The sequence below is a fragment of the Lagopus leucura genome, unplaced genomic scaffold (genome assembly GCF_019238085.1).
Source record: "Lagopus leucura isolate 7727_CA_CO unplaced genomic scaffold, USGS_WTPT01 Super-Scaffold_100159, whole genome shotgun sequence".
Taxonomy (NCBI): domain Eukaryota; kingdom Metazoa; phylum Chordata; class Aves; order Galliformes; family Phasianidae; genus Lagopus; species Lagopus leucura.
This window is the reverse complement of record NW_024962335.1, coordinates 29650832-29678016: the sequence shown is the minus strand read 5'-3', so window position 1 is coordinate 29678016 and position 27185 is coordinate 29650832. Positions and strand designations below refer to the sequence as shown.

The 27185-nt window shown below is 46.2% G+C and overlaps 1 protein-coding gene across 3 annotated transcripts in view; it reads left to right on the top strand.

The window, feature by feature from the left end:
- ITPR2 (inositol 1,4,5-trisphosphate receptor type 2) overlaps positions 1-21425 on the top strand; it is a 266121-nt gene extending 244696 nt beyond the window's left edge. For all 3 annotated transcript variants that reach the window (XM_042889533.1, XM_042889531.1, XM_042889534.1), the window contains 2 exons: positions 16822-16983; positions 18136-21425. In XM_042889533.1, coding sequence (XP_042745467.1) covers positions 16822-16983; positions 18136-18222 — 249 coding nt within the window. In that variant the 3' untranslated portion in view covers positions 18223-21425. The remainder of the gene's footprint in view (positions 1-16821; positions 16984-18135) is intronic.
- Positions 21426-27185: the final 5760 nt, after the last annotated feature.

Sequence of the window (27185 nt, the reverse complement as noted above, 5' to 3'; positions counted from 1 at the left end):
TAGTGCTACCTGTCATAACTACATAATTACAACACCTAATTATATTATTACTTATTTACTCTAATTATGTAATTGGATGTAATTGGTGCAATTACATAACTCCCCAAACAGCTGAAAACTGCTCTAAAACCAGCCTGTGTTCGTAAGAGTAGAAGATTCTGTGATGCATTTGACCAGGTCCCTAAAGCAAGGCAATCTTCAGTAGGAAATGAATGGTTCTGTCCTCTTGCCATGGAGATCATTGGGACATTGAGCCCTTTATACTGTGATAGTATCTAAAAAGTATTATTTAACATTTTGTTTCATCTGTGTAAACATAGGTAAATATATCATCCCTGGGTGGCAAATTCATAATCTTAAGCATCTTTTCAGGCTGCTCTTCAGGATACCTTGTATTCCCACTGAAATCCGTGTCAAAATTCCCATCAGTGTTATAAGCATTAAGCAGAAGAGACAGCTTGAGCCTGAAATTCTGACTGATGAGTTTCTTTACTTATTCAGTTTTCTTTAAAGGCACTTTTTTGCTTTTTCATTGGTGATGTGACAAAATATTTTTGCTACTTCATTCTAAACATTGAGAAGGCGTCAGCTTAGTTTCACTAACATTATTAAATAAAATAAGTATTTGGCAAAATGTCTTGGCAATTTCCGTGTCACAAGGAAACAATTCTAGCTCTTTGGGTGGTGTTTGCTGTGATTTTTTTTAAGTGCTGAAGTTTGAAAATCGAGATGAACTTAATTCTCCCATGAGCTGGTGCTGCTATATCTTTTCTTCCTCCCTCCAGTCTCATGCTTTTGCCTTCTTTTTCTGTTAGATATCCAGAAGTGGTTATTAAATTCAAAAGCAGCACTGGGAATAATGCCAAGTGAGCCATCAAGGAGCCTCATGATAGCTGTCATTCTGCCTTCACTGTGTGCCATTTTCTGTTGGTTTCCTGCCCTCTGCTGCCTTGATGCTGTCCAGGCTCAGATCTTGGCTGCAGTCACTGTGAGGTCCTGGCCAAAGTAAGCCTCTGAGGCTCATGGCAACTGTGACCCGGGTGGAGCTGTCGGGTATCACAGAGAAATCTCAGCCTTTGGCATCATGAGGCCATGAGCCTAACATCCAGCCTATTCAGTGGCCACCCCCAGGCAAATCAGGGATCTCCAGCTCTGGAGGAGGCAGGTGTAAAGGGAAAGAAGCAGGTGACGTGAAGGCAATGAAGAAGCACAAAGGAAGGAGGAGAGTATCCTGACAGTGGGCCAGCAAGCAGAAGCAGAGTTTGTAGAACAAGCTGTTCTTTTCTGCTGTCAGTGTTTTTCAAAGAATGTAATAAAATAATATGTACTAAAAGGGCTGTTGACCTCAGGTCTTAAAATATAACTTCTTTGTAGAAGAGAAAAAATGTTCTGGCATCCAGGATTTTTTCTATTCTGCTATCCTTTGTTTTTTGAATTTTGGAAGCAAGAATTTTCTCTGCTAATTTTTCTCTCTGGTCTGTAGACACTCAACCATTCTGTGACACTCTTATTACAGCCAAAGATTGCTGCTCAGGTAGTCTGAGAATGGCCTGAACCATAGAAATGTCAATGCAGGGTTGCATTAATACAGCAGAAGGGACACTCTGGTTGACAAGAACATGCATAGGGTGTTTCTCACTTGCACTCTGGTGATTTGTGCTAGACAGTTTGCGAAGTTTCCTCATCCAGATGTCCAACAGACCCTTCTGTTGCAATTTACCAGAACAATAGCAGAAGGGACAGAATCATAGAATCATAGAATTTGTGAATGACTTGGGTCAGAAGGGACCTCAAGGATCATGGTGTTCAAACCCCCCTGCCAGAGACAGGGCCACCAACCTCCAGATCTGGTTCTAGGCCAGGCTGCCCAGGGCCTCATCCAACCTGCCCTTGAACACCTCCAGGACGGGGCATCCACAGCCTCTCTGGCAGGACAAGCAATATGTTTGCTTACACACTGCAGTGCTTCTGCAGTTTGCAGCCCTGTGTCCCAATGTATCAATGGCTATTTAAGACAGTGCACATGTTGAGCAGAGGACACACCACTGATTCTACTGCTTCTCTGCAGATAGGAAAATAGTCAGCAGGGAGAAAGGGCACACAGCTGATAGGGGTGACCCTGTCAACTGCTACAGCTAAATCTGCCAGGGGCTGTGAGCTGTGGTTCTTAAACTGGCTCGCTATAAATAAACTTGTATTTTTGAGGTTTCTTCATTATCATAAATTCTAGTTCAGCACTAAGTTTCTGATCTGGCAACTCACAGACTTCAAAATGCTCATAGAGTTATGCATCCAATTGTTCCACTGGAGTGGGGCATAGACTTTATAACTTTCAGGAAGCTAATAATGCTCCCATTGTTAGAACTGATTTATTTTGCTGCTAAAAACTGGCCTTCCTCCAGAAAGGAGCAGATGTTATCAAAGCAAAGCTTGCAAGGATGAGATGTATGTACATAGCATTAAGCTATGCAACTTTTCCTTAATTACTTTTAAAAGACTGATACAATGCATGTCACATTATGAGTAATTACTTGCTGTGGCAGTTAGACCAATAGCATAAAAGCTAGATGCTAAATAAGATCTGAGGTCTCACTGACAGGCTAATTTCCTAGGAAATACAATGTCGCTTTTGTCTGTAGTTGTGTTTTCATAAAAGAAGCAATTAAAAAAATATGCCTAAATAGATGATTTACTGCTCCCATTTTTGTTATGCTCAATATAGGGGAGAGGAGGACTGAGCAGTCAGCTCTCCATGTCCTTCCACATGGAAGCAGGCCTCCTAGCATTCAGACTAGGTGCACCAAGTCCCAGAAACAGTCATTTTTGTGCATCGAGGCCTACCTAAAATTGACAGAGGATCTCAGAGCTGTTGAGGGGTGATAAGGAATCACTGAACAAAGCTGGAAATATACTTAATACATTTCAAGCACTGCTTTTGACCCATTCCCTCATATACAGGAGCATGACTCAGTTTTACCTTTACAGAACATGCTGGGGTGTTGTTGCTCTTCTTTCTGCTAAGTATTGCATTATTTTTCTATTGTTGCTTTTCGTATTGCTCAAAATTAACGCTCATTTCTTTAGGTAATCCATTACTGTTTTCCTTCTCCATATAATTTTGCCTCTATGTTATTATCTCACGAGAGTGCTGAACACCTCCCTCTCCACTTCATAAAATAAGCAATTACAGTAACGTGCCTAATTAGCTGATTTCCTTCCCATTTGTGTGTTTCTCAGAGCGTGAAGAGTTAGTATCACATGAGGACTTTGCATCTCTGCATGAAGCTCCTGTTCTACAAGAGAGCAGAGCGTCTTCTCTTTCACTTCAAGGGCTGTGCCTCTTTCAGATATGGGCTCTTTCTGGTCCACCATAAATAATTTGGTTGGCCTTCTTAGCTAGGTGATGTGTGAGGTGCGGGGAAATAAAAGGAAAGGTGAGCTTCATTTGGGACCTCATTTAAAAGCTTGAGGCTGTAATGGCTTACGCTTATATACATTCTTTCAAAGGCAAGAAAAATTATTTCTACTGTTGCTGTTTGAACAGGAAACCACGGATCTGATCCTGATCTGTGATTCCTTACAAATGATATCATTAGCTGGAGTAAGAGAAAGACCAGCACCAACCACAGATGCTACAGCACGGGCAGTTTTGGTGCGTGCAGTGAGGGCATGGAGATAAGCTTCATCCCTCCAGCTGACTCAGTGAGGGGACAGCCACACAACTGTGCAGTGCCATTGTCCCTGCTGCATTGCTGCTCAGCCCTACACTGTAAACTCCTGAAGGGACAGGTCCCAACATCAGCACAATCCTGTTGTTTTGTTGTTTTTTTTTCTTCCTCTCCTTTGAAATGACTTTTGAATAAAAAGCTGTAATGCAATTGAAAGCTACAGGGTGAAACCTAAAACTCTTCAAGAGTATATTCTTCCTGAGATTTGTTTTTTTCCCCTGAGGTCTGGGAGCAGTGAGTTGATAATACCTAGCACCGCTCTTTTTGGATCTTGTGGTGTTGTAGCTCTGCTTAGTTTCCTCTGCATTTGAAGGATTTGTCTGCTGAACAATCTTTAGGCTTTGAGGACTGATCTTGCTATAAAGTTGTGTTCTGCCTTGATAGTACAGTGTAGTCACAGTCTCCTTGTCCTTTTTCCAACTCCAGTTCATTCAATTTGTTAATTAAAATAAATGAGCTGAGTTGGATTCCTGTTTCTTTGTTTGCTGCTGGCCTTAAAATCTCAAGGAGGGGTCTGGACATGAGGCAGTTTTCCTTGAAACTTGCACATCCCCACGAACATCTAGGGGAGGTGATCCAGCTGGAGCACCCTGGAGCTGAGCAGCACTGCTGGCAGGACACAGGCTGCGGTTCCCTGCTGGAATCCACTCCCGCCTCGACCTGCCAGAGGCTGGAGCTGTTAACTTTCCAGGCAGCTTGCAAAAACCACCTTTTATCCCTTTGTTAAGAAGCATGTGGCTGAGATGGATCTGTGTGTGGGCAGACCTTTATTCTGTGATTTCAGATGATGGAAAGGCTGTCCAAGGCTTTGGATAGGCACCTACTTGTGCTTGAAAGCCTGGCAGAAGCAGCGGCTCAATTCTCCCAGGAATGGAAGTACATGGCTTTGCCCAGTGAGACCTGAACCTTAACTGGAGTTGTAGATACTAAGTTCATTCCCAAAGGGACAATGTCACATTCAGATCCCAAAGCATATAAACTGAATTCGTTTGATTTTGCACTCTAGGAGAAGCAACAAACACAGGAAGTCTTCAGCGTTACTTGAGAATATTATTGCAACATTTGAAAACGATTATTGTTCTTTGTATTACAGCATTACTAAGCTTCTGGCTTCTTGAATGAGGAAGACGCTCCAAAATTGTCCACAGCTAAGACAGATAGCTGCAGATGCTGAGGAAAAGAAGGACTGTGGGTTTCCCAAAGACAGAAAAGCAATTAGTAAAAGAACAGGGAGATGAGTCTGAGGCAGTTGACTTATGAAGGACATCATTTAAAAGTTAAACTGAAGTCACTGGGATGACATTCTGCAAAAAGTAAAACGGGAAAGATGTAATAGTTCTGCTTCTGAGTTCTGAGTTCTCACAGTTGAGAGACAGTGAGAGCTGCGAGGACTGCATGCACCAGTAGCATTTTACAAGATGTCATGGACGTGATGAAGTTGCTTGTTTTCTGTATCTGTTGTGGGAAGAAAAATGTGCAGGTGTGTATTGCTCCGTGTGGACAAGTTTCTGAATTTGTATAACTTTGGTTTCATTGTGCCACTTATCTTTTGGGATCTGTTTTTTGAGATTTGTGCCAGGATTTTCAAGTCTTTTTCCTAGAATCTTCCCTCTTTTTAGTTCTGGGATTGTGTGTATGATAAAAAGCAAAGATTGCATCATCTTTAATAAAAGAGAAGATATATAGCCTAACGGAATCAGATTAGTTATAGAGAAAGAAATCAATCAGGTTGGCAAATTGTATCTGTGGGACAATGTGCAAAATGTTTGTTTCATACAGTATTTATTGAACAAATTTATTGAGAAGATGGTTAAAAGTGCTATACAGAAGAAAAAAAAAAAAGCAAACCAGGAACCATTTTGTTCAATTTAAATGACATTGATGTATTTTTTACATCATGAAATCTTGCAATATTACCAACAACAATCCCTGATAAAGTACTTTACACAATTGCCTCACAGGGCATTTTGAGATAAAAGTGTGTATCGGAGATTGTAAATTGCCTGCATCCAATTTATATATAATGGAACCCACTACAGCCATCCTACAAAATTCAATAGATCAGGAATCACATTACAGTTCTTTGGGTTTGGGGTAGTAGTAGCCTTAAAGAGTCTCCAAAACAAACAGGCGAGCTTAAATCATGTTTAATGAACACTGTGTATTTTATACACATGTGATTAAAATGTTTTGTCTCTGTTTTTCATTTTGCCGGGTGCTGCTGAAGGAAAATTGTAACTCTGGGGTTGTGAAACTGATCATCTGCTTGTTCTCAACAGAAACTGCATTTTAATTGAACAGAACAAACCATATTTAAATGCTGGGCTGAAAAAAAAGAAAAATAAAAAGGAAAATAAGAAAAAAAAAAACAGGAAAAAGCAGATCTGCACAGAGGATCTGTTTCAATATTTTCCTAGCAATGCGAACAAGAGAGCTAAATGAAAATGTAGTGCAGGCAGCTAGAGGTTCACATTGTCGCAAGACATTTTTTCCTTTATCGATCTGTGCCTGCAGCCTCTGAAAACAGTGTGCAGTAGCCATCAACCTGAGTGAGCAGACATCCCACTTTGCGGGCCCAGTTGTACTGTTTTCCACCTCTTCCCCAGTGGCTCTGGGAACAAAAGTGCTCTGTGCTTCCCAATGGGGTTTGTGGGGCCAGGTAGGGTGCAGCCATGGCCAGAGCCTCTCAGAGGCCTCTTGATGCGTGCTTAGGTGAGGAGATGGGCTCACAGAGCAGAGGAATGTGGAAGCAGTCGAACACAGCGAGTGGTCTGCAGACAGCTTGGAGAGCTTGTTGGTGATGCTCAGGCCCATATGTCTGAAAGGCAGCTGTGGCCCCGTGGTGTTTTGTCAGGAGACACTTCAAAGAGAAACCTGGAGCTCTTTCTTCTCTGACTGATGCTCGACTGTGTGCATTTATACAAACGCATGGTATATGAGCGGTCACATCCTTGTTTAAAGGACAGTTGTTCCCTATAGCCCATTAGGGATAGGTAATAATTCTAATTAATTTTAAAAGAAAATGTACTGTAAGTTGTCCTTTCATACTGCACCATGTGCAGAATACATCAGAGCCAGAATGGACCCAAAGCAGACCGTTCAGATCAGGATTCAGGGAGTATCCTAAACCAGAACAATCGCACCACGATCGGTGAAGCTATGCCTGTGTGAAGCTGAGAACAAGGTCAAGTCCTGAGCCTCTGAAAAATGAGTCTCCAGCTGAGTCTTTGTATTTCCCAAAGATTCTGTTACGCCAAATTGAAGCTAAAGCTAGAAAATGGACAGTACTTGCAAAAAGCAAGGTGATAGGGCCAGAGAACTAAATCTAAATGTCAAAAAATGCATACATTTCAACAAGCACACTCCTGAATCCCATGCTACAAAAGATATGAGGTAAAAGGTCATGGCTGGGAGATTAACAAGGGGGTTAGACCCTGATTCACTGTATCAAACCAGCTCTTCCATTGCCAGAAACAGGTCAAAGTGTATGCTGTCCTCATCAGCTGAACAGCAGGTATGTATCTAAGGAGCAGACAACCAGCCTGTCCCTCTCAGTTATGTGGTACTGTAGGGTATGTTTACCCTGCAGTGGTATTAGGGGCATGGGCTTGTGTGTGGATTTAGTGTCTGGAGTTAGTGCCCAGGGTGCTCCCTCCAACATGCCTTGCAAAAGGAAATCAGTACTAAAAGAGGATCAGAAGAATGGAGACTTCAGTGAAATAGACTTCAGGCTGGCTGATGGTGCGTGGGTAGGAATGACCTGGGGCTGCATAAGCACCTGAATTCTGTTCGCTGTAAGTGCAGTCAACAAAACTATCATTGGAAGACGCAGCCATTCAGCTACACATGAACCAGCACAACAAACAAGCAGTGAATTTGCTGAAACAATGCTGGGAGCAGTTAGGGAATGAGAGGGAGAGTGAAGCTGGGGCTGGAGGCACGTTGGCAGCAGCAGTGGAGTTTGTGGGCAGCTCAGGCCCTCTCCTGTCACTGGGTGCCCCATGCAGTGCGCCAGGCAAGGTGCCACCCAGCAGCAGGGTGCCTCTGCAGCTCGACTGCAGCATCGCAGTGAGCTGTGGAGGAGATGGAGAGCAGCCAGGTGCCTCTGTGTGAGGATGGCCATACGGCCATTGCTTTACGCTGTTCTTCCACAGAGACAGCTGGAACTAAAACAGAGCCTCTCATGCTGCCATTAAAAGGTTCTTTTTTTAAGGACATGTGCACTTAATGTCAGAATATTGAAACCATATCCACGTGAATAAAGTTAGCAAGCCAGTGATTCATTGCTGTTTCAAATCTCTATCTAGCCACAGTAAATTTCTGCTCAGTAGTGACAGTCTGTGTCCACATGCAAGCTATGATTTACAGCTCTGTGTTTTGTATCAACAACATCTGTTTAACAAAAGGAAAAAAAAAGCCAAGAACATTTATTTTCTAATCTCTGTACCAGATGTTGTTTCTTTATGCACAAGATCCAGGGATTATATCAGAAATAACTTAATTATTTTAAATGAATAATCTGAAGTGTTCTTCCTAAAGCTTGTCCCGTAACCACTAACAACATGAAAACATAGGAATGTGGAAAAGTAAATTCATATTTTGCACAAATCTGTAATTATATCTATTTTAAGGGCACAAGTATAAAGTACGAAATCTTAGCTTGTGACGGTAGTGCTGGGATTCCTGAGGATTTGCAGAGGAGAATATCAATTCTCAGAGTTACGATAGAGATAAGGTGGCAGAGAATGACTGAGGCAGCATCAGAAAGCAACAGCTGAGAAATGGACAATTGCCACGGGTAGAGGAAAGCATGGGAAGGCAGTGAAGCTTCAGAGAGCGGTGCTGGGCTGAGGTAGAAGCTGAGGCCCTCCTCCCTTAAGGCAGGAAAATAGTCACTGTGCATATCACAGCATGAGACTGCAGAATAAGTCAAGCTGGGAGCCACCTCCAGAGACCCCCCCAGTTCAACCCCTGCTCAGAGCAAGCCCAGATGAAGCAGATCGCTCAGAGCCGTGTCCATTTGCATGGTGATCCAGCACCTACCTAAACCAAAGGCCTTTCACTTGCTCCAGTTTGTCAGTGTCTGTCAGACATGGCGCTCCAGATAGAACCTTACGCGTGCCAGAGGGAGGACAAGAATTGCTTCCCTCTGTGTGCTGGCTGCACTCTGGCTAATGCAGCCTGGGGTGCGCTTTGCCTTTTTCACACTAAGAGCACACTGCTGCTTCTTGTGCTTAGCACTTACCTATGGGCTTGCCCACAGAAGTGGTTCTAGATCCCAGTCAAACTTATGGGCTGAACTGTGAAAACATATTTTTGTGATTGCTTTCATCTCTTGGAGCTAAATGGCAGACCTGTGTGTTCTCCAAGCAGGAACTCTGGGCGGCTCTTCCCTGGAAAAGCAAGGTCCTCTTTTAGACTCTCAAGCTAAGTGCCAAAACCGCCACACACAGCACTAGAGGTTTGAGATTGATTATCATTCCTCCCCACAGCTTTTTGGGGGATTTCACGAACTGGAACACCAATAATGAAGCGCTGCAAGATATTCATGAGTGACTGGCCTAGATATCAGAGCTCACGGTTATGCAGAATTAAGGTGATAGATTCTGTTGCAGCCCTCAAAAACATTTAGTCAAATTAAAATGAAACTAAATGCACCAATGGTGCTGCTAAAGCAGACTGTGAGGCTATGTTACATTTTCAACCTTCTTTTAGTGGGAAACAGATTTCTGTATTTTCCAATGCACTGTGGAAGTTGTAGAATATATCAATCAAGTATAGGCCCAGTCAGATATATTAATTTTCTCGTTGCATAAAGATTTATCCGTAATTGCCAAGGTTTATTTTTATTTTCCTTGAATTACTGTTGCGGTTGCATATGGCTGCATAACAATTCCTAATTTCCCGCCCTATATTCTTGTGCAGCACAGATTGCTTATCAAATACAGTCTTAACATTAAAGTGTCAAACAGGATTTGCAGAAAGCTATTTGGATTTGTAGTTTGGGATGAACGTTTATCAAATTGTGGATTAGCTGAATCATGCACTGAACCAAATTATTATTGTCTGTGATTAAATCACAAAGTGGTTATTGCCCCATGTCATCTAAAGCACAAGATAGTTTAAATCTTCAAAATCCCTTTTTTAAGGTAGCTATAGGAGCTACATCGATGCAGACTTTTATGACCAGACTGCATCCCCAGGCAGAGAAAAAACAGCTTTCAGAAGGTAGCTTGGACCGATCGCTCTCTGCTTACATGGGCAGCTAATCTAGGAAAGAAATGGATGGACTTATTTACACCTCAGACACGCAGAATCATTTTTTAGTAAATAGACCTCTCTGTACCTGGAGCTAGAGTATTTTTTCAAGGTGCTGGCTCAGGAAAGAGGAGTGAATGGCCCTGCTGGTTCTTGTACCTGAAAGGACATGAGCAATAACATCTGCAGTTTATTAGTATTCACATGGAAACATAAGTCTTAGGGCACAGCAGAGTCGGAGGGGCTGAGTGGTGGCACTCACTGGACATGGAGGCTACTGAGTGACGAGCAGTGGCTGCCTTGGATGTCCCCAAATTGGGCCTTACCACCCCCAAACGCACTTCTCATCTCTCTAAAGCTGTAGGAGGCTTTTCCAGGCTGCCATCACAGTTCCTATCCAGCACACGCCAGCACTGAGTCACCAAGGAGTGAGTGGCTTGTGCCGGACATGGGAGTGGTGGGCTGGGGAAGGCGGGGGCAGCTGGGAGGTCACCAAGCAGTCATAGCTCCTCTCCTTTTTGAGTAGGTGGGAGGGAAGTCCCCAAACTGCTTGTTTTCATGTTGCAACAATGGGTCACGGCGTAGAAAGGGCTGAGCGTCGCCACACTGGGCAGTGCCTGCTAAGGAAATGAAAGCTCTGTATAGCTGGCAGCAGCGTGGCCTCTGACTGAGCCTGTGGGGATGGCACTGGCAAAAAGTCTGCATTAGGCTGCCTTTGCTCTTCTACCTCATCCCCCTTGTCCTACTCTTTGACCTATTTTCTCTCATTGTTATCTAGTAATCTGTTTTTTAAAAGGCTCAGCCCAGCCTCTCCCGCTGGTTGCAGCTGATCCATCTCTCTGCTGCCTGTGAAACCGGCACCTCCTGAAGGAGCATCCCCTGCCAATTACTCTGAAGACATGGATTCAGCTCAGCGTGAGAGTTCAATTGAAGCCAGTTGGCCATGCCAACAGGACAGGGACGGCTCAGGAAAGACTTTTTACAAAGTACAGAAACTCCAAACAATTTTTTTCACTCTTTCCTCCCTCCAAGCTCAGACAGAGCTATCAGAGAAAAATGGGAAGGATTGACTGAAGGGAGTACTCAGCCCTCAGCTCTGCCCTGCCCTGGACAGCCTGCATGAAGAAGGGAGAAAGTCGCTTAGAGGCAAACGCGGACTCTCGTTCTGAGCATTCCTCTCTGAGCAGAAAGCTCTGAGGTTTCTCAGCAAATGCAAGGAGCAAATCCCCTAAGCCCTGCAACTGCTCAGCGTGTGCCCTGCCATCGGCACCTGGCACTGTGCACATTCAAGGGACCTCACAGGGAAGCGTGTGCCCTCCCGGGCCTCGCTGCTGCTGGGGTCCTGCCAGTGGGATTTGCTGCCAGGGAGGCAGGCGGGAGTGAGCATGCTGGATCACTGCATGAAATGTCTGCTCTGCTCGTGTGCAGTCTCTTTGGCCCTCAGCCTTTTGGCTAGCCCCACCTGCCCTTTTATTTTTTTCCGTCCAGCTGAGCTGGCAGAGAGGAGGCTGCGGCTCCCTTCTGTCCCTGCAGCCTTCCTGTCTGGCTGACTCTCTGCCCTAGACACAGACGTATGCTTAAATATGAATTCTGCGTGGCGCACATCATGCAGGAGGAGAGAGGCTGCAGCGAGTAGGTCCTGTGATCCGTAGGTGGGCTGCTGCGGTTGGGCTGAGGATAGCTGCTGTCTGATGCAAGAATGAAGTAACAGTAACAACACACCACACTCAGCCCCAGCTGTTCAGAAAGGTTTCTGTACGTTTTAGCCATTCGTTTCGTGTCTGCTTTGTTTTAGAGTGCTGCATCCACATAGCTCAACCTCTGCGTGTTCGTTTGTTGCTTGAGCTATGTCACCTTGCGCTAACCTGGTTGCTGCTTATAGGCTGTGACAGCTGCTGGCAGAGGTTTGCCTTGCTTCCTACCAACAGCCCGCTTCATTCATGTAGGTTGTTGGCTCAAAATGTCTGCCTAAACCCTGGGAATGCAGCTGGGTTTCTAAGAAGAATGGCTAAGACATGGCAGGTGACACACTCCCAGGTCCCATCCCCACGGCCAGGGAAGCAGCACCTGCAGCATGGCCGAGGCACATTGCAGCTTTAACGTGTGTGAGCTGGTCAAGGTGAACCTTGGGCTGAGCCCATAAACGTTTTAAGTCCCAGAACAAATGTTTGGTGTTGTACAAACATGTTAACTACCTCAAGTTAATTGGCAAGCAATTACCTTGAAGTAAAAATAGCTTTCCTGCAGCTGAGCAGTCACAGAGTGCCTGTCCCCCCGTGAACACTTCCAGTTCACTAAAACATTCTGCAGAAGAACCTTTTCTGATTTGTCTTGTGGAACCTCACAGGTTTGTGATCGAAAGGTTTCGTCCCCAGAGGCAATTGCAAATTGCTTGAGGTACAGACTCAGCAAACAGTGCTGTGCAGCGGAGCTCATTTTCATGCTGCCCTTTAATATTATTAGAGTTTTGCAGTTCATAATACTTGGGGAGAAAAAAGATGGTATTGACTGGCAAATGCATGCCATTCAACAAGGGAATATAAATAGCACGTATGTTACAGTGGGACTATTGATGAAGGCCAGATAAATATTTTTAACTTAAAGACAGGTTGGCTGGCATTTTGTGTGACATAATCACACAGTTGGACTGGGTTTCTTTATGTGCATGCTGTCAAGAACCAAGAAGTAAAGTCCTGCCAGTATCCATCATAGCACTCGGCACTACCAAATGAGAGCCTTGCAGTCAGCTGTTTGACCTGGTTGTAAAAGTCAGTTGCTTCTTCTGATGAGATCTTCTACCCAAGCAGTCCCATCAACTTCTCTTAGAACTTGGCTTAAGCCCTTGCTTGATCCTCTACAACCTTCTGACAAAATAATGCCTGGATCCTCTGGGTCTGTTATGTAACCACAGCCAGGTTTCTTCCTTGGGACTGATTATCACAGCAGTGCTGGGAAGCAGAGCTGGGTACATGTAGATGTGAGAGTGACAGAGCTCTGTGACTCTGGGGTTGTGGTGGCCAAGATGTGCTGGCACATGGTGCAGAGCTGTCCCAGCCAAATAGCTGTGCGTTGCATGACAGCAGTGAGGTGCTGTGTGCCTTGTCCCTCTCCTCACCTACTTCTGGTCACCTCTCTCACCAGAAGGTTTAACCTTGTTCAGAGGAGGGGGCAGCAGCTGACAGTGGGAGCCTTGGGGCAGGCCGACTGCACTGCACTGGACTGCCTGGCAGCCACATGGGTGCGTGTTGTGTTGCTCCGGATGCCTCAGTGCAGTGGAGGGTCAACCTGCAAAGCCCTTCCCAGGCAGCTGGCAGTCTCTGCCTCACGTCCTGGAGAAATGAGGGAGTGGCAGATGGAAAACAAAACTAGCAAAGTGCATTTCACAGTCCTGGCAGCAGTGCTCAGCAAACATGAGAACCGCAGTGATGGAGTCTCAGATTGCTTTCCCTCTGCAGCCTGGCGTTGGAAGCTTCAGAATTGCAGTGAGCCTTTCCAAGAGGTGCTCCCAGCCCTCAGTTGGCTCCTGTGGCAACGTGTCCTTGAGGCGGGTACATCCAGGTGTGTCAAGCAAGAGAAGCTGTGATGGGTGCAGACAGCAGAGCTTTCCAGGAAATATTGGGATACAACTGCAGCTCTGTTCACTGTAGCTCCTTTGAATTCACTTTCTGTGACTATAATGGCAAACATTTTGCAAGCAAAAAGAGAAAAAAAAAAAAGCATTGAGCCAGAGAAGTGCTGTGCACAAACTAAGCTTAGTATAGATGACTACACCTGTGCTTAGCACTAGGCACGTGATAAATGCTCTGCTAGATCCTAGCCAAAATAAATTTAAAATAAATAGCAGAGCGTGCTTGTGGAAAATGAATGCAGGTCTTGTAAGCGTACCTGGTTGCAGCTGAAATTGGAGCCTACAGCTGCATGTGTCTGTGGGGATATCCAGCAGGGAGGGGGCACGTGATCTCCACCAGCAGAGCTGGTGAAAACAGGTTTTGATTTGAATGAGTTATGACCCATTGAAAATGGCATCATGCGTAACCACAGTAAATTGTCATAATGAGATCACGAGGCTCGAAGAAGTGGGCAGAGAGGAAAGGCTTCATTCCGCCAGTGCGCACGGCTGACCGAGCTGTGGGCTGCAGAACACAGCAAAGGGCACACCGGCTCCTTCCCTGGGCATCCTGTCATTGCAGTGACAGCACCCGAGGTTGCACAGTAGGACACAAACTCATTAGAAGTGTTGAGTTAAAAAGAAGGAAACAACCCAGCACTCTTGTGGCTTTGCATTTAGTCTTGTACAGGGTAGCAGGGGATAGGGCTAACCCAAGTAATGGAAAAATATAAACACCATATGTGCTTCCAGTCTCATGGCAGCTTTCTGAGTTAGCTTGGTGGTTTCAAAACATGTTCCTGTCAGAGGGCCTGATGGTCAGGGTAGAGCATGACATAACTGAAAGTAGTCATCTCCCTCTGGAAGCACAATAAAATTGTATTCACAGGCTCATAAACTCGTAGACACAAGCCAGCCCATGTGGATCTGCTCACATAAGGCCGCCACTGGATGCTCAGCTACAAATAATGCAGAACCAGCTCTGACTTCTGTATTTTTGTCTGCAAACAAAGAAGCTGGAAGGCAAACTCTGAGACAGCAGTATGGGTGATGCAACTGAGACTGTACCAGGTACTAAGTCCAGACAACATAAGTAGCACAGCTGTTGTCTTGTAGATGGAATTCCAGAAAGTACTCCTGTTTTCGGGAGATGGAGGGAAATGGTGATGTTTGTTCAGAGCCATCCATCATAGAATCATAGAAGCATTAAGGTTGGAAAAGACCTTTAGGATCATGAAGTCCGGTCATCAACCCACCACCACCAGACCCACTAAACTAAACCACATCTCTCAGTGCCACATCTCGTGCCACATTTCTTGAGCGCCTCGAGGGATGGTGACACCACCATCTCCTTGGGCAGCCTGTTCCAATCCTTGACCATCCTTCCTGAGAAGAAATTTTTCCAAATATCCAACCTGAACCTTCCCTGGTGCAGCTTGAGGCCTTCTCCTCTAGTGCTATTACAAGTTATGCAGGAGAAGAGGCTGATCTCCATGTTGCACTGTCTCCTTTCAGAGAGTTATAGGGAGCAATAAGGTCTCCCCCAGCCACCTCCAGACTCGACAATGCCATCTCCCAAACCTCTCCTGACGTAACTTGAGGCCATTATCTCTCATCCTATCATGAGTCACCTGGGAGAAGAGACCAACCCCCACTTTACCGCAGCCTCCCTTCAGAGAGTGTACAGAGTGAAAGGTCTCCCCTGAGCCTCCAGACTCAACAATCCCAGCTCTCTCAGCCACTCCCCATAAGATTTGTGCTCCAGACCCCTCACCAGCTTCATTGCCCTTCTCTGGACATGCTTCAGGTCCTCTATGTCTCGTAGGGAGCAGCCCAAAATCGAATGTGGAAATCAAGATGCAGCTTCACCAGTGCCAAGTACAGAGGGAAAATCACTTCCCTAATCCTGCAAACTGCACTATTTCTGATATAAGCCAGGATGCCATTGGCCTTTTTGTCCACTTGGGCACACTGCTGACTCTTGGTCAGCCAGTGGTCAACTAACACCCTCAGATCGTTTTCCTCTGTGCAGCTTTCCAGCCACTCTGCCCCAAGCCTGCAGGGATGCATGAGGTTGTTGTGACTGAAGTGTAGGACCTTGCACTTGGTCTTCTTGAAGCTCATGCAGTTGGCCTCAGCCCATCAGTCCAGCTTATCCAGATCCCTCTGTAGGGCGTTGCTACCCTCAAGCATATCAACACTTCCTCCAAACTCGGTGTCATCTGAAAACTTACTGGAAGTGCACTCAGTCATGCAGGGGACTGGAAGAAACACGCTCCAGCTCACGCTGCTTCTGTTTTAAAGTTATCAAGGGCACATGTCTGTGGAGGCCTGTTGCAAAACACCGTATGTATGATTAACCACATCCTCCAACTCCCCCAGGGTGGAAGGCAGAGGTGTGTTGATGTCATGCATCGCTGGATGCAGGACCTACTTCCTTTGTCTCATTAGGGCAAATCGCATTGCTTGCCACATGGTTGGCACTCCTCCCAGTCTCGCACCCTCCGGCCTGTTATAGGTTACACACAAATATCTGTGCCCCTGGGTAAGGGAGGAGATTGAGCCTCATGCTGCCGCACCACATTCCCAATTTGTATCAGCTATCTGCAGCCAGATTCATAGCCTGAGAACATGAATATCCTTGCAGTGCCCAGTCCTTCGCCAGTCAGCCCTTCGCCGTGGGGTTATGCTGAGATACGCAGTCTGAAAGCATGCTGAAGCCCAAGCCATTCCTGGGATCCCAAATCTTCCACTGTGGGCAGCTGAACTGGCCCCGAGATCATTACTACTGCAGCAGGAATGCTGCAGGCCAGCCTGGCAAGGGCTGTGGCTTGCCTTGTCTACCTGTCGATTTGCTGGTACTCCTTCCGGGACAGTGAAACAGGCAGGGGCCTGACAGCTGAGGGGACAGCAGGGAGTGTGTCCCTGTGAGTGCTTCAAAGCAAAGCCTAGGAGCATGGCGAGATCCCAGAGAGGCCTCCTTTGTGTGTCTCTTCATACCAGGGCTGCAGATGGGACAGGAGCAGCTGTGGGAAACCAGGATTTTTCACTTGATGCTTTCTGCATGGACAGAGAAAGGCCTGTGTAAAATGTCTGCTCCCTGCAATGACTGTAAAGCTCACAGTGTGTCATCTACTGAGAAGTTCCTGAGTCTACATTCTCTGGTCTCAAATAGTAGCATTACAGAAACCCCCTACTAACATTGCTGTTTTTCTGATACCTGTGTAGGAGAAGAATTTGGACTGGTTCCCTCGGATGAGAGCCATGTCTCTGGTCAGCAATGAAGGCGACAGTGAGCAAAACGAAATCAGGAACCTGCAGGAGAGGCTGGAGTCAACCATGAGCCTTGTGAAGCAGCTCTCCAGCCAGCTGGCTGAGCTGAAGGAGCAGGTGGGTGCACTACCCTGGCTGCAACCTGAACATGTGCAGGGGGCACACTCACTCCCCTTGGGTCACGGTCAGGACACTGTAACAAAAGAGACTTTTGTCTGATAAAGGTTTCATCTTTCTCCCAGTAAGCTTTCTGAGTAGATGCAGTGATAGGGGTTTGCAATGAAATTGTATCTTGTTAGCAGAGGCAAAGAAGGGGTAAGGGGAGTGAGTTATGAAATCCCCCTGTGGGTGTGTGAGGACAGAGGTGGTCTTTGCACAGGCAGGCACAGCAGGGCCGAGGCAGCATCAGACACAGCTGCCTACTCCTGGGAGTCAGCAGAAAAGCTTTCTCAATCTGACACGCAGGAGTTTCCCTCACTGAGAATACCAGCAGCACTGTGCTGAAAACAATTGCCCCAGCCTGTCGCTCTGCCTGTGTCACCTTGTGCCTCTCAGCTCCTCTCCCTTGGCTATGGGCACCTGGTACCGCCTCTCTCCCAGCCCTGCTTCTGCCTCACCTCCTCCTCACTTCAGGACCACAAGACCAGCTCAGCTCCCTTGTAACCTAAGATGCCCATCACCTTCTGTTTGTGCATTACAGTCTTAAAAGACAGCGTTCTCTTTTCTGTATGGAATGCCCTTCCAGTGGTATCAGCCATTATCCTGTCATCCCCCTCCACATCCTTCCTTAAAACTCCTTCTTCCTGTGAAAAACTTGACAGAGGTTTAGGCTGGATGTGCTGCTCCCATTGCTTACTGCAATTATCTACACTGCCCCGGATGGTTTTTCATCTCCCCCTGACTGACCTTGCCCTCTCCTGGCTCGAATTTAAGTTCTTTGGGGCTGGGACCACCCTTTAATTCTGTCATTGTGCAGCACCAGGTGCAGATGCTGACCCTCTGCGGGGCTGCACAACACGATAGCAGAGCAAAGGATGCACTGTAAAACCTGCCACTGGAGAAGAATCATGCACAAATGAGAATCAAATGCCCATAGTTTGTGGGAGACAGATTTCCCACTTCAAAGGCATCTCTTACTTGTAATTTTTAATGCTGAAGAATAGAATTCCACTCCCTGTTGTTTTGCTTATATGTATCTTGTTCTGTGACTGCTAAATAATAGTAAAAAGCAAAAAATAAATCTCGTCTCTCTCTGCCTTTCCACCTTAGATGACAGAACAAAGGAAGAATAAGCAGAGGCTGGGCTTTCTTGGATCAAACACACCCCATGTGAATCATCACATGCCACCACCCTGATACCATGGGGAGAAGCCGTGACTGGCCTTTCATCAGTATTCCTGCTTTATTACCGAATAAAAAACTGAGATTGAGAGGAGTGAACAGTGCCTATTGTTACGAAGTTAAAAACAACCAAGTGCCAAGATGTTAAGTGGTTTAGCTCTGGGAACAATTTGTAGCTGTTTTTCATGATTGAAAGGGACCTAGAACGCAAGTGATACAAGGCAGTCCGTTTGTATTCATTCAGGGGGCCCAACTCGCTGCATTTGTGCTCTGCAATTCAGTGGCTTTAGCAGCAGCTGCTGCCTGCGAGGGAATCAGGGCAGTGCTCGGCTGCGTCCTTTGTGCTGCCTTCAGCTTTCTCCTTAAAGCACCAACAAAATCAAGGCAGGAGAAATGTGTATTAGCACAAATGCAATACAGCCTGGTTCAGAATCAATAGAAGCCACTCCTTGTCTTACTTGTCAGATAGCAACATTAGTCATTTTTGCTTGGTGCCTACTATTTTTTAATTACAGTAAGTATGTCAGTTGGGTAAGCAATATTGTTGCTTCAGGTGACTTCTACGAGGAGGGAAAGGGGAGAAGCCTCAAAAGACTGGAACAAAAAAGGAAGAAAAAAGAGAAAAAAAGTTGCAAAGAGAAACATTAACGCTTTTGAATTTTAGCTGTCACCATGCAATTTCTTATTTATAACATGGAGCACAATGGATCTACAGCTATGGGAATGCTATGCACATAACACTGACAACGTAACTGGAAGTGATTTCTTTCTCCTGGATTCACATGTTCTCGATTAATGTGGCCATGAGACTTCACATACCGAGGAGTTAAACTGTGCTTAAAATTCAAATTCCAATGGAGGATTCAGGAAAAACATGAGATCTGTAGTTTGAAGTGTGCATGTGTGTATTTTTTATTTTTATTTTTTGAAGCTTAAAAATGCCTTTCTACATGGAGCTGCAGTGGTATCGTTACCTTTCGCAAGCACACCATCAGCGAGAGATGGCCTTTGTAAATCAGCGCCGTATTCTGCCAGTGTTCTTCCAAGCAAAGGAGCATGGGCTTAACCTCCCTCTGTCAGCCCTTCCTTGCTGAAGGGGCTTGCAGGACAAGCACAGGTGGTGGGGCACAGCAGTGCTGCCACAGGAGCACAGGATTGGATGGGGCACAGCAGTGATGCTGGAGGAGCTCTCTTCCAGAGCTAGGCTCTAGGAAGGGCAGCAGCTGAACTGTCTGTACAGGTCTCTGATGTATTCTCAATTTCCTGAGGTGTTTTTAGAAGAGAAGTTACTGAGTATCCACAGAGCCCAGCAGGCTTTTAGATGAAGATTTTCAGAGCACAAATGGGAGCTGTGGTCCCAGTTCACCTTCATCTTCAGAGGCTTTTGGATCCCTAGCTGTCCTTGGTTGCATTGGAAAATGTCTCCATTAAAGTGGAGTCACTTTATAAACTAAAATATTTTTTGCAGTAATTTCCCCCTGTAATATTTCCATTTTGTTACAGAAGGCGTTTTAATCAAGGGTGGAAATACTGTTAATATCTCCCTGAAAAAATACTGTCTTGTTATTAAGACACAATTCAAACCAGCAGACCCAGAATAAAAGGAAGGGAGGAGCATTTCCCTCCCTTCATCCGAAATCCAAGCCTGTTCTTGGAACCTTTCTCTTTTTTTGTGTCCGTGAGGTGAATGGGATAAAAATAATGTACTCTAGGGTCTGACCCTTGTACTGCCAGCACATTTCACTCTGGCTTCTGTTGGGTCACAGAACCCATGACCCAGCCAGCACTGTGCCCACATGTTCTGAGATGAGGTGGTGGTTACCATAACCGGGACCGGGGCAGAAAAAGTGGAGAGTGAGAAACTTAAATCCTTGACAGCTCCTCTGTCACCTTGGTGCTTCCCAACCATCTGTGCAAGAGGAGAGCTCACAGCTCACAGAATACAGAAGTGCAGTTGTCTTCAGTGGACAACTGTGATCTTTTAGGAGTAAATTGTGGAGTGTGCCTTCGTGTGACTGAGGCCTTGCTTCTGCTGCAGCTGGGCTGTGCTGCTGAAACCCCTCAGTGAGGCTGTCTGTCTGTCTGTGGGGATGGGCTCCATGTAGCAAGTCCAGCACTGAGCGGCTTACAGTGACTTTATTCTGGGAGCTTGCATCAGCCACATGCTGTGCAGTAACCAACTCCCGTGTAAAGTAAGGCCAGGCCGGCCTCTCTGACTGGGTCTATTGTAAAGCACCAAGCCAAAGGAGTTGTGCACAAACGTCAACTCAGTGGTGAGGTTGTGGAGAATCAGACCCGGCAGCCGTATTGATTCAAATTAGTTTGTGCAGTTCATCTGTTTGCCACAGCCTGTTTCAAGAGTCATCTTCTTCATCCCCACACACATGTGCCGATGTTGTAGGTGTAGAGCATGGTTGATTGGAACAAAGATAAATTATTTGCTACTTACTGGGGTTTGGCGGTTGACGCGGTTGACACTTTTGCTTTTTATGCTCAAAAAAGCAGCTGAAGCACTGTGCATCACAGGAGGTTTGTGCTGTTTGAGCTGCAACTCAACACGCCTGTGCCCTGAGCTCATGCCTGCAGTGGCATATGAGCAATGCTCTGCCCTACACTGTGACCAACATCCCCCAGTTCCAGAGCCTGAGGAGGAGCAAACCCTTCAAAAACTAGAAACTAATAGATGCCAATTAGCCTTTGCCACAGTGCCTGTCCTCTCTTTGTAGCTTCAGAGAGAGACCTCTCTAAGTGATGCAAGTGATGGTGCTTGCACAGATGGTAAATATATTTCACTGAGCATCTTGATGTTCTTGCTGATTCTGCCAAAGCTTATGCCTGTCCTGCAGCTCTCATCCATGTGAGCAACCTGTACCTAAGCAGGAGGCTTCTTCATGAATAGCAGTTGCAGGGTCAGAGCTCAAGCCTTAAGGATTGTGAAATGCCCTCCATCAGAGAGTTTGTAACAAGGGAAAAATTCATTGTTTTATACATATATTTATATGTATATCTTTGTTTAGTGCAGCAGGGGTATCCTCTTAGGCAAGCATCATCACTTGCATATCCTATTTATATGAAATGATTGCAAAGAAGTTAAAACATCTAAGAGCTTTTAATGCCTTAGAGGGATTTATAATTGTAAGCTCCTTGACAGTTAAAATCTTAAGTAAACGTGTCCATTGATGCTGAATGTAACTTTTAATAAAACATGTGTCATTTTACATATGTTTGCCTCACTTCTTCTTGGTGCAAAGATGTGGAGAAAGTGTTGTTGCTGAATTTGGAGGTCGGATGAGGCCCTGGGCAGCCTGATCTGGTGGGTGGCCACTCTGCCCGTAGCAGGGGGTTGGAACTGAGGGGGCTTTAAGGTCCCTTCCAACCAAACTCATTCTGTGATTCTATAACTATGATCCCATGAATCAAGGACTTCTAGGAAACCCAGGGCCTGCACAGGAGACCAAGTTGTGGCAATAAATGTGTCCTCTGTATGCATCAGTTTTTTCTGAGTGACAAGTTGAGTGACAGCAGTTCAGTCTTGGGTGGTGAGTCCCAGTCCAGCAATGCAAGTGAGGATTTATTTTACTTCAGGCATAGCTTATTCCATTCAGGTGAAGGGGATGGACTGCCAAAGGCCTTGTGGCAGATAGGTGTGTGATTTGCTGAGTGCTTTTTGCTCAGTCCCTAGGAGGCAGCTTGGTGGCAGTCACAGTGATGGATGCAAGTGCCACTGACATGCTAAACACCTCAGAGTACCCTGCTGCACATGGTCTTGGCTCACAGGGAAGCTCTGTCTGCCCACTCAGGCCTGGCTTGAGCAGATAGCACAGTGAGGTTTTGAGCCCCAGCAGGGCCAGGGTAAGGCCATGTCCTCGTGCCCCTGATGAGGGCAATCCCAAGGGGCCATCATCCGACAGCACCATGACGGGCACCTCCTGTGCACCTTGTGTAGGCTGTCCCAGCAGCCATCGTCCCTTCAGGACAGGGTTCTGATGGTGCTAAGAAGCCCATCAGTGTTGTTACTCACTGTCCTGCCAATTCCAACCACTGATTTTGGAAATCCAGACCTCAAGTAATGAAGGGCAGTGCAAGGTTAAAGGCTTAAAGGCTCTATGTGACTTCTGCTAGGGCAGGTCTTGTGCGAGTGTGATACTTTGGTGGTTTGGTGGGAGTTTTTCTCATGTTTTCAGTGTAACTGCTTCCAATAGGATGTTGAGAGAGAGACTGGGGGGTTTCCCTGCTCTTCTAGATGGAACGAGCAAGGAAGGCAAACAGCCAAAGGCCATTGCCTCTGAACCCTGGCACCTTGGGCTGAGGAAACCCGTGGTCTTGCAAAAAGAGGAAGTGCCCTACAAACCTGGCATAGAAGAATATATACAACACAGAAGCATTATTCTTCCAATGATGTTTATTACAGTCAATATTTATTAGTAAGGGAACAAGTCTTAGTGAAAAAAAAAAAAAAAGGCTGCTAATGAGGGAAATCCCATTAAACAGAGCATTTCTGTGCACTCATTATCCCAACCTGCTAAGTTTTTGAATGGAAGCAACTTTCTTTAGCATTCTATGCTATGACTGTAATGTTAAATTGAAGGAGCTTGTTTATTGCAAGGCTTCTCAGATCACTCTGCAAAAAGGATGTCCTGAGAGAAAATGCACTTTCATACAGACTGCTTTCAACCTAAGATTACAGACATACCAAATGAAAAGCCCCCAGCCTAGAATTAAGCACCTCTGCCGAAGTGGCAGCCATTTCACACACAAATCTCAGAACTGATGGCTGAGGCTTCTGTTTTTCGGCACCTTTCAGGTTCAGAAGGCGTTGCAGGGAGCAGGCGGCTCCCTCAGCAGCAGCATGCAGCTCAGTGGGTGCACACCGGTGTGCCCCAAGAGCAAATCAGGCTCATTAGCTTCCACAGTCACTGCTGTTGTGACAAAAGCATCTGCAGGCAAGGATGTTTGCTTTGGAATGAGCCTGCTTGTTTTCTGGGGATGGCTGCCAAGTTTATTTTTAAGCTGAGAAAACTGAGATTTCAGTCTGCTAACCTTGCTGCTGTCCCAGGATGCCCACCGGTCCAGTCGGCAGCATGGCTCCTGTTTGGAGACGCTCGGACTGAACTGTCCCTATTTGCACAAAAATTGTCCCAAACAGGCCTGAAGTGCCAAAAAAGGAATCCGACCTCCAGGAATTTAAAATGCAACGTGTATTGCTATCATCAGTTCACACTTGCCTGCTCTATTTATATGCTCTACTTTTTAGTGTGAAGCAGGAAGTCGCGAGGCACAAGACAAATAGCCTTTAGAACCTGGCTATTTTAAAGCATTTCTGTTGCTGCAAACAGACAGCAGTTTGTTACCTCTATTTTTATTTTATTTTATTTTATTTTTTGCACAGTGTCTTACCCCTCGTCTCCCACCTTTATCTCATCATGTCTGCACCGTGCCCTTGTGCTACTGTGCTGAGGGTGAGACCTGGGCACATCCTGCACATGCTAGCAGGGCTGGAAGCCATGCCACGAACCTCAGCCTGTGGGAGAGCAGCTGAGCTGGCAGTGTCTGTCCTTACTACTTTAATGACTCCATTTAAATGTTGAAGATTGTCAACTAGCACGTTATTTAATTTGGTACAAGTGCTATTTTTTTAACAGAACTTATTGTGGCAAATTATTGCACAAGCTTTGGCCAGCTCACCCATCACTTCACCAACTGTGGGTGATCCAAAGAGATGATTGCGTTTTGCTCCAACTTTTAACCTCATCGATGGGCAAAATGTGTGCCACCACTGGGAGCCAGATCAGATCCATTGCCCAAATCCAGCTCAGCCTCAGTCCAGCTGTGGCTTGTGGTAGTGAGGGATGAGGACATTGTCACGACAGGCCTACTGCCGCCACCACTCCCATTCAAAAGCCTGTGAATTCATTCAGGTGGGAGTAGTGGTTTTGGGGTTAGCTACAGCATGAAGGCTCCAAATCCCTCTATAAAATCCTCCCTTCTGGCCCCCAGAGTTTGCAGTGCGCTGCATGGGCTGTGTTCTGCGTGATACCAAGCTGCCATGTGAACCATGGACTCTATGTCACCTCATCATAACTCAGTGCAGTGGCCTTCAACTGTGACATGGCAACCTGCATTTTGCAATCCTCTGTAAGAAACATTTGCCCTCTCCCTACTGCTGTAAGGGTGCATTTGCTGCCCTCCCTTCCCTGCTGCACCAGTGTTATAGCATGGGATGTCTGGGAGCCACGTTTTCAGCCCAGCACAGGGCAATTTTGCAACAAAGCTCAAAAACATTTTCAGTCCTTGGTCAGTCTTGGATGCTGGCAGACGGCTGAGAGCTTGTATTTTTTCAGGTCAGCTTCTGCTAGCTTATGAGGGTGGCTCTGGCCCATTTGCAGCCCACCAGGGAGCTATGTCAGTGGCTTTTCTGGCTTTGAAGTGTTCACCCTAATTTGATAAAGACAGCAGAATTCATGGTGCCTCCAAAAGCACTTCCAAGCCTTCATCTCTCTGTTTTAAAAGGGAGGGTGTATGCGTTGTGTGTGATCGTGTGTGGTTTGCACACACACAACGCTGTTTGAGGGTATTTGGGAACACTGGCACGCAGAAACAAGGGCGGGCTGGCTGCAGACCTAAACAAGCAGTGCAGCTGGTGCTGTGAGCACTGCCGTCCCGTGGGAGATGCAGATTTTTGTGCCTGTGGCAGGACTTTGCTGTTAAAGGAGAAGGAGTCAGGAGAGGAGAGCACGGTCCCTGGAGCCATCCTGCCCTTCCTATGCCAACACAAACATCTGCCTGGGTCCCCAGCTGCTCTGTGGGGGGGTGGAGAGATGCTGGGAGAGCTGTACTGTGCTGTACTTCAGGTATAACATCATGCAGGGAAGAAAAGGAAAGGAATGAGAATTCAAGGGAAGGTCCCAAGGGTACAGGAAAATGTTGTCAGGAATGGTGGTTGGACTGGTGGGCATTATGAGGAGGCTGCTACAGTTATCGTCAAAAGCTGAAGTTATCAGAAGGTGATGGGCCTCTTGTAAATCTCAGTTGTCTTTCCAAATGACAGGATGTGTCCAGCACCTTCCAGTCCAATGAAAGGGCTGTTGCACAGGGCCCTTGGTCTACAAAGTCTGTTTTTTCAGAAGTTTGCCCACAGCACCTCACTTGGGATGAGTGCTCTTTTACATGGTTAGCACAAATCCAAATAAATACAGAAATATAAACTGAGCTGGAAATTTACTGAGTACAAGCTGTCTTGCAAAATTGTCTGTGTTTCCTGGCTCTGGATGGGATGGAAATACCACAAAGCTCGCTTCTCGCATCGTAACGTGATACTTCTGCTTCCGGGCTCAGCTGGAAAGAGGTGGAGGCATGTACAAGAGCAGAAAAAAAAAAAAGAAAAACAAATTTTAATTTCTTTTTTTTTTTTTTTTTCTTTTTTTTTTTTTTTTTTAATGTGGAAAAAAATGTAACTAGTAATCAGAAAGTGGTCACTGTGTGCATCTACCTGCATGCCATGCCACAGAGTTTTTTCCCCAAGAGATGGGGCACAGCGCTGGAAAGGCAGCTAACCTGCTGGGATGCCTTCCTGTGAGCAGGAAGCAGGAAGCAGGATGGAGCTTGGCTGGTGCTCGCTGAGATCGAACGTGGGTTCAGCTGCTGGCTTTGGTTAAGTGAAGATGTTCCCCTTTTCCCTGCTTGTTCCCTGCTCTCCAGGAGAGGGGAACACAGTCCTGTGGCCCTCCCTCAGCCTGAGGTCCTCAGCTGTGCTTTTCCTTCTGTCATGTGACTGGGTCTTGTATGTGTTTCCTGCAATTTTTCCAGTCTGGCCAAATGTTTTGGAGACAGAAGTTACGTCAGCGAAGATGGAAGGGAAGGGAACAAAGTGCTTTCCCTGCTGGTGGTAGGAGTTCGTGGCCATAACACCCGTGGTGAAGCAGCCACATCCCTAGCAAAAGATGGCTGGGAAGTCAGGACACCACATGGCCCAGCATCTAGCACAGCAGTTCATCTTCCTCGTGGTGCCACAGGGCCATCTGTCAAACCTGCCCTCACCACTTCTCAGCAAACCACCCTTGGCAGCCGCCTTCAAGAGAAGAGCCACCAGCTGTGTCCTGGGGCAGCCCAAGTTACTCCTGCATCTGCCAGCAAATGGCATTTTAACAGCATCTTCTGAGAAGGGACTGAGACCACACATGTCCTTTCAGCCAGGCTGTCAGATAAGTCTGCCCAGGGCTGTTGTGGATCTGGTGATCTGTGTTTAGAAATAGTCTTGGTATTTTTAAATGTTGCCTGGAGCCATCTGGTTCCCTCTTCGTTTTATGTTTTAATTGTCATTTATAACTTATTATACAAGCTATTCAAAAGCCAGACAGAGGCTGGAGGGAAGCAAGCATGTCCCCATCTGAAGCTCATGCAAACCCCTGCAGCCTGTCCCTGCCCTTCAAAGAGGCTGGGGGCCATGGCCCAGGCCCCATGACAAGCAGGCTGTGCATCGCACACTGCAGCCCAGCTGCAGCACAGGGCTTGCCCCTGGCACAGGGAAGAAGGACCATCAGGGCAGGTGACCATCTGCAAACCGAAGGAATTTACTTTTTTGAAGATGCCTTTTTGAGTTTTCAGAGAGGAGCTGATTCGCCTTCGCCTGCAGTGAGAGCAGTGAGCATGGAGGGCTGCAGACTGTCCAACCAGGCTGCTCTGGCTCCTCAGCTCCTTCACAGCATGGAGACATACCACTGCACGACTCCCTCTAAATAATAATCTCTTATATTTCAAACTTATGAAACAGGGCACTGAACATCAAGCTGTCTGAATAAGGATACACATATATTCTTTTTTTAAGAAAACCCTTTGATTTCGTTAGGATCCAAAGAATCCTCTTTTCAGGCAGACAGCAGAAATCATAGAATCATAGAATAATCAGGATTCTAAGATCATCCAGTCCAACCATTGACTCATCTCCACCATGCCCACTGACTGTGTCCCTCAGTGCCACA